The sequence below is a fragment of the Meleagris gallopavo genome, chromosome 2, assembly GCF_905368555.1.
Source record: "Meleagris gallopavo chromosome 2, MGAL_WU_HG_1.1, whole genome shotgun sequence".
Lineage (NCBI taxonomy): Eukaryota > Metazoa > Chordata > Aves > Galliformes > Phasianidae > Meleagris > Meleagris gallopavo.
In genome coordinates this window covers 4208113-4226968 of record NC_139405.1, presented here as the reverse complement: position 1 = coordinate 4226968, position 18856 = coordinate 4208113, and the positions used below count along the sequence as shown (strand labels likewise).

At 44.8% G+C, this 18856-nt stretch overlaps 1 protein-coding gene across 2 annotated transcripts in view; it reads left to right on the top strand.

Moving 5' to 3' along the window:
- Positions 1-18856, top strand: part of LOC100547311 (abhydrolase domain containing 12, lysophospholipase) — a 29166-nt gene that overhangs the window by 8312 nt on the left and 1998 nt on the right. For both annotated transcript variants that reach the window (XM_085218680.1, XM_085218679.1), the window contains exons 2-12: positions 5327-5451; positions 7063-7168; positions 9552-9671; positions 11996-12026; positions 13500-13545; positions 15024-15153; positions 16094-16131; positions 16224-16303; positions 17070-17152; positions 17981-18059; positions 18325-18452. In XM_085218680.1, coding sequence (XP_085074806.1) covers positions 5327-5451; positions 7063-7168; positions 9552-9671; positions 11996-12026; positions 13500-13545; positions 15024-15153; positions 16094-16131; positions 16224-16303; positions 17070-17152; positions 17981-18059; positions 18325-18452 — 966 coding nt within the window. The remainder of the gene's footprint in view (positions 1-5326; positions 5452-7062; positions 7169-9551; positions 9672-11995; positions 12027-13499; positions 13546-15023; positions 15154-16093; positions 16132-16223; positions 16304-17069; positions 17153-17980; positions 18060-18324; positions 18453-18856) is intronic.

Below are 18856 nucleotides of genomic sequence, written 5' to 3'. Positions count from 1 at the left end.
GTTTACGCACATGCTGCTCTGGCAGATTTACAGTGCATTAACAAGTGTAAGTGGTGGTAGGGGAACTGGCTTGGCTGCACTGTTTTTTCAATGAAGATATGCATTCAACAGCCAAGTGGCTTTATGTTAAAGAGCAGTTAGGTACTTGGTGGAGTTTTATGGATTTGATTTTGCTTTTGAACTTTGCTTCTTGGCCCTTTGCTTTTGCACACCGATATTCCTCTTCCTCATGGAGAATATGAGAGAGAAAAGGAAAGTACTGCTTCAGGGGAATCCTGCTTAGCTGGTCTAAGGCTCTTGTTTTGCATTCCTAGTGCTGTTTAAGCCTTCTCTTGTTTGTGCTGTTTTTCCCTCTTACATTCCCCAGCACATGGACTAGTGAAAGGCTTGCGCCTTTAATACAGAACAGCTGTTAGCTGTGAAATGAGTAGAAAACTTAAGCATTCAGTAAACACTGTTGAGGGAGTGTACTTGCACTGCAGATAATATCTCAGTGCCAAGCTCAAATAAATCTAGCGTGGGTGACTTTGGATTTGATGAGTATCAGCAGCATTGCTGGAGAGCTCTGGAGAAAGCGTGGTTTATCCTGGAATGATTTATCCCATGGTGCAAACAAAGTTGCTGTTGCACCAGATGCATTCACAGCAAGTAAACAGCCTTAAAACTCAGTCCCCAGGCCTGCTTTTCTGTCCCAACAGTCAGTGGTTTGATTGCCTAGGGTATAATTACTCATTGTTTCCTACATACTCAAAGTAACAGGAGCATCTACTCCTTTCTTCTTGAAACACAGCTTCCAGGTGAATGTTGTCACGCACAACACCAGTGCTAATACTGTTTTACTAAATACTGAAAAGCATCAGAGCTGCTGCTGCAGGTCCTACTCAAGGTCATTACCTGAACTGTGAACTAAGACATGGCTATTAAGGTCTCAGTACTTACAACAATTGCAAACCCAGCTCAGTGAGATGCTTGCCTTTTACTTCTACACTTGTGTCTCTTGGAGAGCTAGCTGTTCAGTTTGTGTAAGTGATTGGCAAGTTGACATCCTGACGTCCTTAGGGCTGATGGCTTTACTTTTTATTCACTTGCTGTTGGTCAGAGCAGTCTGACTGTCTGGGCTGTAAGAGGAGAGCTAAGTGGGAAGCCCACAAATCTCTCCAGCCAACTGCTTCAAGTTTCAAACCTCATCTGTGCTCATATAGCTGGAGCACTGCTGCTGTCAAGCAGAGATGCTTTGAAAAGCTGTTTTTAATGTGTTTGCAGGTAAGTGCTAAATTGCATGTACTGGTTCAGGTCTTTCCTAGGATGAACTTCCTGTTTTTGGCACATTAACATGTGCTAAATTCAGACTGGCAATAGAAGGGAGTGGAATTAAGATAAACATGGCATAGTGTACCAATGTAGAGCTTGTCTGAAGGACTTCTCCAATTGAAAAGGCAAGTTTTTGGTTGTTTGGCTTTTAATAAAGATGTTAGAAGTCCAGTGGGTCTAACTGAAGGCAACATTTCAAAGCATTTCAAAGCATTGGCAGAGATGTTATGTTATGTGCTTGGGACGTTGTTAATGTAAAACCAGGGACGGGGTGCTGGAAGTGCTGGTTAGCATATAAATAAAATATTCTGGCTGCTTGCTGCCTTGCAGCATTTTTCTGGAGCTGCATGCAGCTTTCATTCTGCCTCTGTGATATTCCTGGGAACAGAGAAATAAGCTACTGCTTGTAGCTGTTTGCTGTGCTATAGAAATGCAACGTACTGTTTAGCAAAAGGGGGGGTGGGGAGGGGAAGCATTCTTTGCTATGGTAGCAGCAAAGAAAAGAATAAATTGGTTTTGAATTGTTTGCATTTAAAAAAAAAAAAAGAGAGAAGAATTGTAGTGCCATGTTAAGAGCTGTGGCAGATACTTCTGTGTTCTCACTGGCTTTTTTGAATTCAGGAGAAGAGCCATGTTAGGATTGGGTGGATTTTCTATAATTCAGGTTCCCCATGCTCTGCATACAGTGCCTCCAGTGAAGCAGAACTGAGGCTTGGCTGAAGACTTTTCAGTGAGGACTTTGTATGGCTGGGCCTGAGATAAAAGAACCACGCAGTGACCTGTTTGCCTGTGCAGCTTCGCACAGAAGCCAGGAGGGGACAAACCTTTTGGCATCAGCATCTTCAGTTTGCATTTAGCTGCAAGTGATGCAGGTTTTGCAGCAAATCAAGGAGAAGATCCAAATTATTCTTGCAGTGCAGCGCTGCCTTGTTGCATGTCACTGCTGTCCTGAAGTTGCTGAGATGTTTTGAGAGGATGAGACCCATCCCCCTGCCTGCAAGCCATTCAGGGGCTGGGAGGCTCCCTGAGTGTGCTGTCGCACAGTTGGAAGGGTGGTAGGTTTTTTTTCTCCTTTTTTATTGGCAGGGAGCAGGTGAAATAAAACAAGATTAATCAGCTTGGGCAGATTGAATGGCCTGCATGAAGGAGAGGAAAGATTGAGTGCTGCTTTTGCTGTAAGGAGGAGCCCTGTGCAATGCTGTCCATCCAGGGTTCCCACAGGGAGAAGATGGATGCTCTTGAAGGTCTGCCTGGGCTAGAAACCATCTCTCGTTCAAAACAAGACTGACGAGGAAGGCTGGAGGGCTTGCCAGTGACTTGATATGCAGGCTGTCCTACCCTGGGAGTGGCTGCTCTGCCCTTTCTGCACACTCCTGTACAATCTGTGGCTCAGCTGCTGTTTCCAAGTAGGAAATGTTGGTTTGGATACCCGCATTGGGAACTGAAAGATGCCAACGGTAGATTTGTTCTCCTCAGTTGCTGTTGGGTGGCAGCGCGGTACTTAAAGCTGACCTCGGTGGCTGTTCTTCCATGGTAGGTTAGTGCCTGAGCTGCAGGCCCTGAGGCCTCAACCTCTGGGCTGAGCAAACCCGGGGCCCTCAGCCAAATGTATTCTTCAATATGCTGAAATGCCTTTAGCTTAGAGCTGCTTTCTCACTTGCATTTTCCAAGTAAGCCCCTAAGACCTATGTACCTTCCTGCTAAAGTGGTGATAAGTGTGTTGCTGCTGCTTTCTCCTGAGCACTCAAAAAGCTCCGTGTGAAGGGCATTTATTTCTTGAAATAGCTCTTCTGCAGGGCAAAAGCAATTTAATTTAGGTAAATTACTCACTAGGTATTTAGCAGATAATTTTACCGTGTCTGTACTGCAGTACATTGTCTCGGATTTATCCGTGGAAGCAAAGCTGTTTGTTGATGGATTGAGGCTTTGTCCTGGTTGCATTTTAAGTAGACATCTCCCTGGTGATGAGGTGTAAATGTCACATTACCTATTAGCATTTGGCATAGGGCACCAGAGCAAAGGAAAAGGTGCTCATCCAATCTTCCACAGAGAAAAAGAGGAAATTAAAATCATCCCTTTGCTCTGATGGAGTTACTCGGTGTATTCTTAAGCGGTTTCCTTTCCTGATTCCAGCTCACGTGTGGGTCTTGTAACCCAGGTGTGGGAGAACCCCAGTTTTGATGCCTTCTTGTTGTGCCTGCGGGGATTTGGAGCTGGTTCTGGTGGTGTTCTGCACCGCTGGTTTTTCTGTAGGGCTGAAATCTGGGCCTGTGTGAAGGTTCCCAGCAGAGCTGCGTGGGCAGGCACTGTGCTGGTGTCACTGCCTGTGCCCTCAGGGCCTCCATCCTGCTGCTCCTGTTGCGCTCTGCTGGGTGGAGATGGGTCACCCTGAGGCTTCCCTTGGTGTTCCTCTAAAGCCCTGTTCTGTACCTTTTCCATCATCAGGCATTTTCCGTTTCCATTTTCCCTGATACTTCAAGAAACTGGACTTGAGGTCTGGAAAGCCTTTGGCTTTTTTCAAGTCTTCATTGTCAGATTTTCCATGGAAAGTATTACAATCCTTTGGGTGTTTCACTGTGTGCTTACTGCAGTCAGAGTTGCTCCTCATGTCTTAAAATGTTAATGGAAATGGCTGTTTATTCACCTTGTCAGATGCCTACACAGTTCCCAGGCAAGAGGAGATGGCAGGTGCTTAGGGAAGGCAGTAGTGTGGTGGGTGCTGACTTTGGAAATGTAAGATAGCCCATTCCCAGAGATCACATCAAAAACTTAAAGGGAGGGCTGGGAGATTTTCTCCTTTTGCTCAGTGTAGGGGTACAAAAACTGTTGAGATCTAAAGTCTTTTGGCTGTAGACTCGTTTCTTGGAAAAGATATTTTTAAAAAGAGATTCTCATGCCTTCTATGTGATTGTTTCAAGTAGCTGACGGTGTTCAAGCCTTTCTGGCACTGCTATGGAGAAAATTCAGCATGTCACCTCCTGGAACAGCCCAGTGGGAAATAATAATTTCAGACCTGCTGGAAGAATTGATCTCTGCCTTTGGCTGCTGGCAAGAGCTGCTGATAGCAGTGCTGATTGTTCACTGATGTGCAGCGTGGTTCCTGCTCAGGACTCAGCTGGAGAGCAAAGAAATCCTGTTGCCTGAAGGGTGTGAATACATTTTAGTTCTGGTCTGCATGCAATCGCAATTCAATCATAATTGTTTCTGCCCATAGCACGTCAATTAACTAAACCGTGGCAAGTGCAGCTTTGTGCATGCACACCACACACATCTCTGTATGTACCATCTGAGATGGTAAAGAGTGTTTGGAGAAAAGTTGCTTTACTTCTACTCTGTGATCTGTTGATTCCATGTATGCTTTTCTTCAAGCAGCTTACTCCTCCTAGTCTGAATACTTAAGAGAAAAGAGAAATGAAGTATTGGGAGTCTCAGTCTGGACTCACAGAGAGTAAATGCCACAGAGCAGAAATCTCATCATGTTTTATAACTTAGAAGGATTTCCTTTCCAGGTCACTGGGAGGTATGAGCCCTTCTAGCTGAGCAAGGCAGGACTCTGCTCCAGTCTGCACAGATGATATGTAACATTAGCAGTTGAGTATTAGGCAGTCTTATTACAAATAGTTCTTCAAAATACTTGAAGTCTTAACTGGAAAAAAAAACAAACCATGCTGATAGTGCTTAAAATGGTACGCACAGCCAGGCTTCTATTTGCAGACAGACGTGTGATGTGCTTTTCTAAAGATGTTGTAATCTGTAAAATCAGCAGAAAAAATCTGTTACAGTGTGTTGTAGAGGGAAGTTTCTGTTCCGTGTCTCTAGGATGTCTTAACAGCTGATGGTTTGGTGGTTTCTGCTTCTCTCGACCAGCTGAAGCTCCGTAAACTCTTGCCAGTTACTTTTGTTTAAAGAATAAGTGAATTGGTTTTCAAATTCACCAAGCACACGGATCATTATGATGACTGCTTTGTAAATTCCTGCTGCACTCAGGCCTTTCTTTTCTCCTTCCCTTATACAGGCGACATGGGTTATGGTTCCGATTGCGGAGGCTGATCATCTGGCTGCTGGGAGTGTACATAGCCATTCCATTTCTAGTAAAACTTTGCCCTGCTATTCAGGCGAAGCTGGTCTTCCTAAACTTTGGTAAGTGACGCAGTCTTTCGGAGAGAGGTGAAGGGTGAAAGGAAGGAGTGTCTTCATTTTTTCATTTTTCTGCTGTGACTTCCCACTCTGCAAGCTTATGGCTTGTGAAAGGTGTGAGCCTTTGCAGACTGTAAGTTCTCTGGCCTATGAGTTGGAGAGCATTCTCTGTGGCCTTAATGGTCTCCAGTTGTGCACAGTGGGTCTGGAGAGCTCACTTGACTCCCAGAGAAGCTCGGGTAGCCACAGGATGGAAAGTGATGGAGAATTGCTGAATGAAGGATGCTTCTTTGCAATCTAAATTTTTGTTTTAAAACTTGCATGTGATTTGTAATGAAGTTTGAAAAATTTCCTCCTCTGATCACAGAAACTCTGGCTGGGAGGATCAAGTACAGATATCGTGGAATGCCTTGGGTTGGAAGGGATTTTAAAGCTCATTCATCCCCAACCCCTGCCATGGGCTGGCTGCCTCCCACCAGCTCAGGCTGCCCAGGGCCCATCCAACCTGGCCTTGGCACTGCCAGGATTGGGGCACCCACAGCTCTCTGGGCAGCAATGCCAGGGCCTCACCACCCTCTAAGTGAAAAACTTTCACCTAACATCTTAATCAAAATCTTCCCTTTTAGTTTAAAGCCATTCCCTGTTGTTCTAACATTATCTACCTGTATAAAAAGCTGGTTTACCTCTTATAAATATGTTGCTTTTATATATTGATACATTGCTTTTATATTGCTTTTGTTATTTTGGTTGCATTCTCTCTGTGTTCTACCACCTTGGTCCATGGTGGCTATGAAGACATGACAATTACGTGCCATTCATTGGAGAGTAAGTTAGCAAACTGCATATCTTCCTCCGAGGCTCAGGACAGTGTTTGACACTGTTTGCCTTACTCTTACATGACAACAGCAGTGTGGGGTCTGCTATTATAATGCATTATCCAGAGAGGTGGTGGAGTCACCTTCTATGGAGATATTCAAGACCCATCTGGCTGCCCACCTGTGTGACCTGTTGCAGGCAATCTCCTTTAGCAGGAGGTTGGACTCGGTGATCTTTTGAGACCCCTTTCATCCCTTGCAGTTCTGTGATTTTTACAATCCTCTTCAGATTTATTTTTTTTATTATGGAGGAGGAAACCACACGCCGTCCTGAAACACATTACCCATTAACTTTGGGATACACCCTTTGTTGCAGGTCAGGTTGTCCCATCAGTAAATTCCATTGCTGCAAACAATAAAAACTTTGCCAAGTCAACAAGTCACTGCACTGATAGAGCAGGAGTGGCTGTTGTGCCTGGGAGATTGGCAGAGCAGACTGGGCAATGACAGATCAAGGGAGCTGCATCTCCCCCACCTCTTAGTCTTACTCTGCTCCCTATTTGTTTTGGTGGTTGCATGTGTCATCTTTCATCTTTGTGTTTCAGCTGCAACTGTAATTCAGCTCATCCTTACACACAAAAAGAACAAGGGCTTTTTGGCACGTTTGTGTGTATCACTCTCCTCATCCCCCAATACAAGTGCCTTGGTAAAGCTGTTCTGTAAGGAAATAAAGGTAAAAGTTAAAAGGTTTCATATTTTGTTTTTCCTCCTTTTTTAACATTTTTATTTCTTATTTCAGTGAGGGTCCCATATTTCATTGACTTGAAAAGACCACAAGATCAGGGTTTAAACCACACCTGTAATTATTACCTTCAGCCAGAGGAGGATGTGACCATTGGAGTCTGGTAAGGAAACGTGTTTTGTGCAGTATGTGTTGTGCAGCTGTAGTCCTTCCTTTTGTTCTCAGTACTGCACATCCAGTATTTTTGCTGTGCATGTGACAACCATTGACTGCTCTGATTTGTGGGTGTTTGTGCTTTTCTTTGCCAAGTGACTGAGTTCATGTCCAGAAGTATGCAAATCTCTGAGGCTTGGTTGAACTCGGATCAGTAGTGCATGAAACAGAATTGGACAATGTGTGCTTCCAGAGGAATTTCACAATTTGGAATCATAAAGGGATCACAAATGCTCTGCGTTACTACGAGGACTGTGCCTCCACATCAGACCAGCCATAAAGATGTAGAAGTCTTGTCCTTCAACTGTTGTTCATAGTTTGTTTTGCAAAATAAATGTGGGAGAAGATAGGATCAAAGTGTTCAGAAAAGAAGGAATAATATTTTGAGTATAAAACATATGTAAAGTTTGGAGAGTGGGTGAGGAAGGAACGTGCTATTTGCTCTCAGCAGATTAACTGATAGTGTCAGTGCTTTCCTTACAGAAGTCTTTCTGGTCCCAGGCAGGGGCAGTTGATATTAATTGCTTGTGAACCAAGGTCACTCAGATGACAGGTTCTTAGTCTGAAATGGTCTGCTCTCGTTCTTGTCACACTATTTGGCCAACTCAGACCAGTTTTCATGTCTGTTCCTCATTATCACTTTCTTTTGTGTTTCAACACCAGCAATTTTGAAGCCACGGGAAAATCCCTGCTAGCTTTGAGCAAAAGGTGCCTGCAGTTTGAATGTGTATCCAAGAGCATTGAACAACTGAAGGAAAAAAAAATCGAGATGCTGTTGAGGTGTGAAGAGAAAGGTGCCATTACTTAACACAACCAGTGTCATTAGACCTGTAAGCTGTAGCATTTAGAGGTTTTAGTTGTGTGCAGATCCTTTGTATGTGTCTACTAAGGCAGTGAGGTCATCAATTGAGAGTGGCTCACCCATTTTGAGCAGGTCAGTGGTGTCCTGCTACATGAAATGGTTCCTTCCCTTTAACTGAGTTTTGGTGAAAGACATTTTCAGCAGTTGGTTTAGTTCCCAAGACAGGCTAATTAAGTAATGGCTTCTATCTTCACTTGAACAATTACAATTCTACCTGATAACGTGCTGAATAACTTTAGATTGCAACCTTGAGATTTTTGTTTTCCTTTATGAGTATACTATATTTCTTTACCAGAACAGGACTTCCAGCTTTTGGTGGCAATTCAGTATCTGTGTGACTTGTCTTGATGCTTATCAAGTAGATTTTCAGTAACGTTTGGAGTCTTGCTTTAGTGCTACTGTAAGTGTTTTGTTCAGTACATTTCTGAAACAGAGTCTTCAGCCTGCTTTCATTGTAAGCTCTCAGAATTCTTAGGGTAGAATGCTGGGTCCTACAGCTGTTGGGGCTTTTTCTTCCTCAAAACCTCCATCTGGCTGCACACACACAAGTAAACTTTGTATGTGTCTTATGTGCTGGTTTGTCCTCTGGATGTTTTTACATCTGGGAGGAAGGTGTGGAAGATAGTTTGTTCTTCCTAGGAGAAAAGGGAGTACTTCAGTTACTGCTGACAGCTGTAAGCTGGCCCCCCTTGTCAATGGCTTGGGCTTGTGGGCATGCATTCACCTTCAGTGCTTGTATTCTAAAATAATCACCCACTTTGAATGTTTGCCTTTCATTTGGTTTGTTGTTTCTTTTTCAATTCCGCCGGCGTTGAATTCTTTCTAACAGGCTGTCCATTGATATTCTCTATGGAACAGCTGTGAGTTCAATTCCTGGCTCTTCTAGATTGTAGCTTTTCTAGCTAAAATGTTACACCCTCAGGAACCTGGTGTCTGTAAACAAAATGCATGATTTTCTCATCAAACCTTGAACACCTCTTTGTCCTCCACTTGCCTTACTCAGCTTTGCCTCTTGCTCATGGAATGTTCTTTCCAAAGTCAGCTGACCTCGGTAATTGTTCTGCATATCTACTGGCCTAGCTGTGAATCTTGTTTATGATGTATTTAGTCTGTTATTTGAAGTAATCAAATGCCATAAAAGCTGAGGGACTGAGATTCTTTCTGTGGAATGGCAGGATGAGCAGTAAATGTACTTTGAATTTGGTGGCTTGCACAGCCTCAAGTTTTGAAAGCAGCACAGATGGAGATGAAAATGCAGAAATAACTCCAGTGATGGTCCTTTTACAGTTTGTTTGAAAGATATTTTAGAAATGTTTAACCTGTTTTTGGCTGAGTGTGATAGTTCTGTGGAAAATGTGTGAGCAGTGCAATTCTGCATGAACGAAACCAGCAGAAGAACTGATGGTTGAGTTGCAGAGACTGATAAGCAATAGGGAATGTATTTTTTTTTTTTTTTTCCTTCTGGATGCAGGCATACGGTCCCTGCAGCCTTATGGAAGAATGCCAGAGGGAAGGACCAGCTGTGGTTTGAAGATGCTTTGGGTTCCAGCCATCCTGTGATCCTTTACTTGCACGGCAATGCGGGAACAAGGTGAGACACAAAACAGCAGTGACTTTGTTATGTGTGGTGCCTCCCTGTCTTATCACAGCATCAACACATTTGTTTAAAAAAAAAAAAGATGATCTAAAAACAGTTTAGTGCTTTCCTTTTAAAAGGAGAGCACGTTTTGAGAAATGAAGCCTCTCCTATTCATCAAACCTGAAAAGAGATTTATTGCATTATCAGAGATACAAAATAACTAGTATCACCTATCTCGTGTCTGCCAGAAGCCAGGAGGCTGTGACATGTACTAGATCAAGCAGGAGAAATACTTACTGTCACTCTAATGGTTTCTTAATTGAGGTATGAGATAGAATTTGTATTTCTGTATATGTGCTTTAAGTGCACTAAATAAGCTTTCCAGTTCCTTTCTTGAGCTTATTTTAATGCATTTTGAGGAAGGAAAATCGGATGGAAAGAGGAAGGCAATGTGCTGGTCTTGTTTCGTTGTTGCATACATAGAGGATACTGCTCTGGAACGTGTTTAAAATTTGAAATTTTATAATTGACCACAGATATCAGCCATGGTCAGGTTCTCTAACTTACGTTCCCTGGTGCTAAAAGCACAGTAGGAAACCTTCTGGATGATTCTTAGTATCATGTTTTTCCTGCCCCATATCCGTGTGATGCTGAGCTTCATACAGTTCAGTTATTACTACACAGCTATCTTCTTTATTAATTTACAGTTTTCAAAGAGTATTGGCCCCTTTTGGAGTTCTGAGTATGTGTTCTTTTGATGTTGATGTGTGCTTGTAGATGCTTTGCAAAGGAGAAGCATTACAGAAATACAATTCTGCTTTAACTGTGGTGGTTGTGAAGACTTGCTGGCCCTTACATTGCAGGAACTTTGTCCTTCTTCCCCTAAAATCTTAGGTCAGCAGCAATCCTTTTTTGTGTAAGGCAAAGTTTGGAAATTGCATGCTGTGAGCTGGGAAATGCATGTGCAGATGGGACTTTAGAAACTGACCTTGTCTCCTTGTGCTGATGTATTAAAAGCTTAATCAAATTGTTGCCTTATTTTTCAAATTCTGCTTAGCTTGTTTCCTTGTGTGGAAGCAAATGATACTAATGGAAGCTGTTCTGCAGTATAATGGTGGTAATTTAGGACCAGTTTCTCTGTTATGTATGTGCCTATTGATTAGATTTACTTCTTGGCTCCCCCAGGTGTTGGTGAGATAAAGTGCTGAGCTATGGCCTGACTGTATTTCACATTTGGCTTTACTGTGTACTGGAGGAAGCTGGAGCTGTACCAGCTTTGCCATTCCTGCTTTAATACATATCACTCTTGCAAAAAGGCTGCTTTATTGATGCAGGCTGCATTAACCATAAGTAAAAGGCACTGCCTTTGCTTTCTGCTTTGGCTGAGTGCTTTAGAGCTGAGGCAGAGTTGTTTGGTTTACTTGATGCCCTTAAAGAAATGCCTGCATTGCACTTTGAGGAACGTGTGGGAGTGCATGTACGGGTGGCTTCTCAGGCAAATACCTCTTCCTCAGAGTGGTTTGGTTCAAGCTGACTTACAAGCAACCCCTTGCATTTTGCCCTGAGTGTTTCTGCTGCGTTGGGTATTTTGTAGCACAGTTGGAGCTGCCAGCTTTTAGCTGGCAAGTGTGTGTGTTCTTAAGGGAGTTCTGGAAAGTGACATTTGGACACTTTGATTCAGTCTGCACTGACCAAACCCATCACAGGGGGGATGTTTTAGAATGGTCATATGAGTGCAGATGTAAATCTGCTCTTCCAGCAATGCTAGGCTAATGTTTGTAGATATATTTTAATGCACCTAAAGGCACGTTCACTCTCCTTTCCTTTTTAGCATCTAGATTTCAATTTTACCAAAAAACCCAAACGCATTAAAGCTGATTCTTCCCACGAACTTGTTCCCAGTGTTCAACTCTGGTTTATCTCTTGCACCTGTCCTTTCTGTCACTGTGCTTGGAGCCAGGTGAGAAGATCCAAGGGCCAGCAGCTTGGATTGACGTGGTGAGGTCTGCTGAGATCAGAGTGTACTGCCTGGGTCAAGGCCAGGGGCAGGCTGGCTTGATGTATTGCAGGCAGGATGGAGGGTTGAAAAATTCATCTTTCTCTGCCATCAGAAGAGATTTAAAGGGAGGTGACTAAGTCCTGCATAGCTCAAGAAAGCCTTAGTGTCTTCTGGAAGGCCTTTACAAAGCAGTGATAGTGCTTCTTCTGCTGATGTGTTTGTGTCTAGCTGAGGTCCTGAGACAATGGGAAAAATCTGTCTCTGGAAGCCTAAATGCTGACTTCTTTCTTTTTTTTTTTTTCTTTTTTAATTCTTCTACATGAATTGCTTTTGCCAGAGGAGGGGATCACCGTGTGGAGCTTTATAAGGTAAGTGGCTGCACGTTGTCCAAATGATGGTATGAGCACAACGAGACGTGCACAGGCATGGAGATGCTCATTGCAGCCCACTGCCAACAGGCAGGTGGCCGAGGGCTCCCACATGAAGTGCATATGGGGTGCAAGGGGTCTGTAAGCAGTGAGCACTCTTCTCCACATTAAAGGTATTTCAGAGATCTTTTACCTGCTGGTACCTGTCAACTCCAACAGAGCTTTGCCTATAATACTTTCACAACACAATTTACAGGAAAAAATAAAAGCTTTATTTAATCACAGCTGTATTTGACTATAGCAGTATTCTGACTTGAGGTGTAAGAGCGTTCTTTCATATGTTACCAGTCTCTATGCTCACCATTATGTTACAACATCTCTCCAAATGATGGAAGGTGCACAAGGTTTGAGGCTGGCTCACATTCCTCACATTCTTCAAACCTTTCAAGGTGACTTTTGGTCTTGTAAATGCTGAAATGTTGGGCTGAGCCAGCATAAACTTCCCTGTTGGTTGGGCTCTCAGAGCTCGAGCTTGCCTAGTCACAGAGCCATTTGTTGCAGGGAAGTGTTTTTTAGCTTGCCAGTGCACACGTTTTGCTTATGAGTTGTCAATCAGAAACGAGTTCAGCCCATGTTTCCCCTTTTCCCATGGCACAGTTCATCAATGTTACCATCTCAAGTGTTGCCTAGCACAATGTTGCTATGTGGGAACAGGGAACTTCAGTTGCTTTGGGTCTTTGCTTAACGATTTCTGTGGCCTTTTTCTCTCACACAATGCCTTGGTCTGATACAAAGTGTTCCTGAAAGAGCTGTAACTATTTCTGCTAGTTTATTTCAGAAGGATTGAGCTTATGTTCTCCAGGTGAATTTAGCTCTCATTTCTTTCTCTTTAATTGGTATCAGCGTTGGTATTTGTGAAGATTTATTGCAGTGCATCTCCTTATGTAAGATCCCTTGCAGTAAAGTCTTTTTAATTCGGGTCGCTTGGAAAATGCCATTCAGCAGCCTCATGGATACAGGTGATGTTTCTTCTAAGATAAAAGCTTGTGCCAAGTGTCTGGAGGCTGGCACACGATGACAGCTGAGAAGGCTGTCATGTAGGTGATCTGCTTGGTTGTTTTTCTGGGAATCAGCCTGTGCTGCTAAGCACAAGTTAGCAAGTTTGAATAGCATAAATGAAGCAGTTGTACTGTTTCACAGCAAACCTGAAAGTTCCTGTAGAGGAAAGTGCCTGAGCAGGCTTGTAGATCTTAAAGGCAGAGCTGCTACAGGGCGACCTACGTCTCAGAAAGCAACTATCACTGTTTCAAAGTCCTGTGCCTGCCACATCACAAAGCCAAAGTAACCCCTTTGCCTTATTGGGCTAAGTAACATTGTAAATTAGATCCCTGTATCCCTGCATCCTTGGCCTGAGGCAGGGGCATGGCTGCTGTGACTGTTTCTGTGATGAGTTTGTGTTTCTCTTCCTTCCAGGTCCTCAGCTCCCTTGGGTACCACGTGGTCACATTTGATTATCGAGGTATGTGGGCATCTGTTACTATGTGAAACACTTCTAGCTGTCTCTTTCTTAAGCAACAAAGTAGTTGCTGCTTATTTATTTGTTTTAATCTCATGGGAACTCATTTTATAAAGGCTTACTGCCAGCTAATTAGGTGTGGTTACTGTGTGTTGGTTTTTTTTTTCTCCGGGGATATCCAGAGAGCTTCCAGAAATGCACAGTTTTGAGTTCTTCCCCCACCCCCTTTTTTTTTTTTTCCTCTCCTGATAAGAGAGAAAACAATTCATCTTTTCTATTCCTGTTGTATCTGAGGGTCCCCAGTTTGTAACCATTGTGAGAAGAGGCAGTGATCTCATTCCCTGCTTGGCACGTGAAATCTTTGTGTGCGTAACACAGAAAATGAGTGCAGCTGAATTGCTAGGCAGCAGCTTTGGTGAAGCCTCAGGCCCTGCTTCCTGATGTCCAGCTTGGGACTCTGGCTCCTGTCTGTCCTTGTGCCCAGGGCTCTTTGATTTGGAGAGCAGAGGAGCTCTCCAAAGGGTAATAAAACGCACAAGAATTAAAGCATATTCAAGATTGCAGTAAAAAAAAAAATCTGTTTTTTCCTCCACAAATGCTGATACCTTTGATAGAAGACCTATTTAATATTCTGTATGCTCTCACAGAGACCCCGAACTGGTCTCAAGTTTTTGCAAAGCTGAGGTGTGTGGTAGCTCACTGCTCAGCATCTTCAGCAGAATCTGTGACCATTTTGCATCTCTGTGCCACCAGCAGTCAAGCATCTGCTATTGTTTCCCTTCTAAGTGTCTAGACTATGGCAGCACTAGTGAGTGGTAAACAAATTTGCCCATCACAATTATATCAAGACATCTGAGAGAGGTGTATTTGGAGCTTGCCTTGTTTTTCCATCCTCCTGGCAGCTGCTTCCCTGGCTACTGGTTAGGTATCAAAAGGGATGTGGCATGTTTCCTGCTCAGCATGGGATGTGTAGATGTGCTGTAATAGGGACAGAGCCAAGGCTATCAGGAGAGTGGAAAATTGCTGGAGGGCATCGATTGAACAGCATAGACAAGCTGACGTGGCAGCAGCTTTGTGAAACATGCCTGTGTTTAGATCATAAGGATCCAGTTCTTAACTCCACCAGAGATTGCACTTACAAGGTGGTTATGTGTGTGCAGAGGTAGCTAGGTTACACTGGGAGCTGGGTTATACTGATGGGGAGGTGCAAGAACACAGTGTGGCAGTGTTTGAGATCCAGCTCTTGATTTTGTTATTGACCAAGCTGTTAAAAACTGCATGGCAGCCAGCAGTTACAGCAATTACTTTCTTTCAGTGACTGCCGATCAGTCAGGGCTTTTAACCCAAATTGTAAAGGTGCACAGTGAGATAAGCAGAAACTGTCCCTGTCCCACACCTTTGCAGGTGGGCTGTGTGGGAAGAGCTGGCTGGCTTTGTGGTGCTGTTCATGCCTTTCTGAACAGGGACACTTTGTCTTTCAGGCTGGGGTGATTCAGTAGGCAGCCCGTCGGAGAGGGGAATGACCTACGATGCCCTTCATGTGTTTGACTGGATAAAAGCAAGAAGTGGAGACAACCCTGTCTATATATGGGGACACTCCTTGGGCACAGGGTAAGCATCTAATCGCAGCAGGACTTAGCAACTTCTGAAAAACATTAAACGCTGACCTTGGCTGAAAGTGCTGTTTGCCATAATCCCCAGGCTGGCTTGGCTTGGAGCTCTGCAGCAATTACGCCTCAGACAGCTTCCTCTGTTCGCTCTGCAGAGTGAGAAGGGCTACAGTAAATGACTATGCAGGAATTGATCTTGAACTTTCATTGCCCAGAGGGAGTCTGGAAAGCAGACACTTGGAATAAAATTCTGTTTGATTCTGGGGAAAGAAAGTGGGACAGCACTGATCTCTTCCTGTGGCAAACCTCTGTTTGCGTTTGTCTTTCAAAGCAGAACATTTATTTGACATTCTGAAAGACCAGCACGTGTACGTGCTATTTTCTCTTACAAAACGTTCTCTCCTATCCTGGCAAAAGTACTGTTTGTAATCAATGCTTGTGCAGATGCCTGCATGTTTAGACACTCCTGCCCATCTGCAATATTTACACGGTTGTGCCTGGCATAGGGAAGTATGAACAGGGAGAAGTCTGCAGCCCAAAATGCCTCTCCATGCATGTTAGGCTTCCTTTACTGCTTCCTCAGTTTCCTCTGCTGATCATCCACCTGGAGGCTGATGATGTTCAATAGGAACCACGGACTGTTAACCCCTTGATTTTGTGAGGAGCAGGAGGCAAACACAAGAATTACTTTAAACTGTGTCCAGATGAAATCATTTGAGGCTGCTTTGGAAATATCTCCATCCCACAGGGAGGTGCATGGAGGAGACCTTGCAGCTTGGACCCAGCTGTAACTCATTGCGTGTCACCCCGGGAGCAGCTGGGCACTTAGTACACCTTGCCCACATTGCTGCCTCCCCCTCTTCCCTTGCAGTCTGTAGGTCAGAGCCTGGTGCTTTGTGAAGGGTCTGTGCCAGATTAACACTCATTGTTCTTCTTCCCAGGGTCGCAACAAACCTAGTGAGGCGCCTTTGTGAGAGAGGTAAGTCTGGTGGACTCTTCACCTGGCCCAGGTCCTGCCCATGGTGGAGGCCTTGGCTGCTGCATTTCAGCACATTGCCTTTGGCTTTTCAGAAACACCCCCTGAAGCCCTGATACTGGAATCTCCGTTCACCAACATACGTGAGGAGGCACGAAGTCATCCCTTTTCTGTGGCAAGTACACAGTGCTTCTCACAGTAGTGGTGTGTAATTGTGTGCCTAGAAATTAGGCTTCCAAAGTGACATAGCTAACTGCTTGCTCTGTGGGGCAGCAGTGATGTTTACTCCTGACACTTGTAAAGACTTGTGCTTAAGGCAGCTCTTAAGAAGACCAGTTCAATATGCACCACCAGTCATCTCTGGAGTCTGGTAGAAGAAAATAAATTGGGATCAGAAAGAGCAGTAAATGCAGGGAGAATCAGCTTTATCCTCAGCAGTGGACAGCCCCCCCGTGCTGAATTTTCTCTGCTGTGGGAGGACAATTTGTGGGCTGTGAGCAAAGCGATGGCAATGCTGGGCTTCCCTGGCCACAGCCCTTGCAGTGCAGCCCCTTTACTTGCCCAGACCCCCATGTGAGCTCCGCCTGATGTGGCCGTTTCTCCCACCCAGCCTGGCTGCAAGCAGGCTCAGAACTGAGCAGACATGCAGGGTGGGTGTTGGATGTGGCTGGGCTGGTGATGAAAGCTCCCTTGCAGGAAGACTTTCCAGCAGCAGCTTGATGCCTTGAGAATCTGACCATGCAAGCACCCAGAGAGCTGGCTCCTGAGCAGGCTAATAAGACAAGCCTGAAACAGGAGGGGGAAAATGGTGCTACTAGAAACATGCTCTTACTGCTGAGAACACAGCCAACAGCCAGGAGATGTTACAGGGATAGCAGTGGCATGCTCTGTTACTGTTTATATGGCTGCTGCCTCCCATTAATGCAAACTTTTCCTTTCAGATATACAGATACTTTCCAGGGTTTGACTGGTTCTTCCTTGACCCCATCACGACAAGTGGAATTAAATTTGCAAATGATGAGAAGTGAGTGCATTTCCTGTTTGCAGGGATTTCAGCTGGTGCTGCAGTGAGCCAGGACAAGCATCAGGGAGCAGACTGCACTCTGCTCTTTTTTTGTCCAAGCATTGTACTTGCTGAAGGGATTTCAGTTGCTCTTCCAGCCATGAATGCACCGTGGAGCTTTCTTTTTAATTGGTCTTAATGAGGAGAGATGCAAAAAAGAGCACGGAGACAACCCAGGGGCGTGCTGATTTGATCCTTGTGATTTATGCTTTTCAAGAGCACATTAAGCAGTAGTATCAGAACATTAAAGGTTTGGGATGATTTCACTGATGTGCATTTGCAGCAGCCATCCTTTGCATAGTCATTTCTGCTTTCACTGAGCCTTTCTTTTAAGAGCCTGAGCATTTAGGAGTTTGGTTTCCAGTACTGAAACCAAACCAGACCTTGGGAATGGTGCTTTGCAGAGGGGAGAGCTGCTTTGGTCTGAGCAGCGAACACCTTATCCAAGGTTGCCTTTTACTAGTAAGCTTTCTGTCGATTAAATTAATGGTGCCCATATAATAGCACTTTCAAGATTTGAACTGAGGATAATGACCTACAGAATACTTTGCCACTGCAGTTTCTTTGCAGATCCAAGTGTGTTGGTGTTAAAGAGTGTGAGGAGCCTGCTGAGGGTCAGCCCATGCTTCCTAGCGCTGTAGGTGGTCGCATGCTCTATTTTTAACTGACTTTGTCCGACAGCAGCAGGGGGCTCTTTGTGGAAGAAGTAGTTTTGGGTAGGGAAGAAAATGTCCAGTCTACTTGCTTCTGATTGCCTGAGCTCTTGTGACGCTGTCGTCTGCTTTACAGTGTGAAGTACATTTCCTGCTCCCTGCTCATCCTTCACGCTGAGGATGACCCGGTGGTACCGTTTCATCTGGGAAAGAAGGTACGCATGTGGTGATCCTGTGGAAGGGAGCAGTGTGGACAGAATGACACAGAGGAGCTCATACAGCCAGGCAGGCAGCAGGAGGATGGGCACAGAAATACGTAGCCTGCAGGTTTTGTGGTGTCGGAGGTGGTAAATCAATAGTGAAGCCACGCTAGAACTGGCAGAGCTGGTCAGGCCACAGGACCTAGAAAGGTGGCTACTTTGGGGTGGGTGGCTGCTTTAGGACGACACGTGTCCCTGACCTGCTTCCCCTTGGACTCAGCTTTACAACATTGCTGCGACGTCGCGGAGTTTCCGAGACTACAAGGTGCAGTTTGTCCCGTTCCACACAGACCTCGGCTACCGGCACAAGTACATCTACAGGAGTCCAGAGCTACCTCGAATACTGCGGTAACAGCCCAGCTGGCTGGGGTCTCTTCTAGCAGTGGTTGGGGAGGGCAGAGGTGCCTTGGGCTCTGGATCAGCACTGTGATGCGTGCCCTGTGAGAGATGCACAGCAGGTGCTTGCGTTGGGCAGCTTTTATGAAAGCCCTTTTGTCCTCCAGAGTGGCTGAGACACTGGTGCTGGCTAAGCACACAGGCAGAGTTCTCAATCTCTCTGCAGAATAAGTTAAAACTTACTGTGGAAGGGGAATCACAGAAAGCTGAGAGTTCTCTCAGTGTCTTATCTCTGCTGCAGGGGCTGTTTGCAGAGCAAACATTCACCTCTTCTAGTGGGAGCCAGTGATGTGTGAAAGCAAAGCTCGCTGCTGTTTCCTGTAGCTGTGAGTGCTTGAGCCCTAGTATTTGTCAGG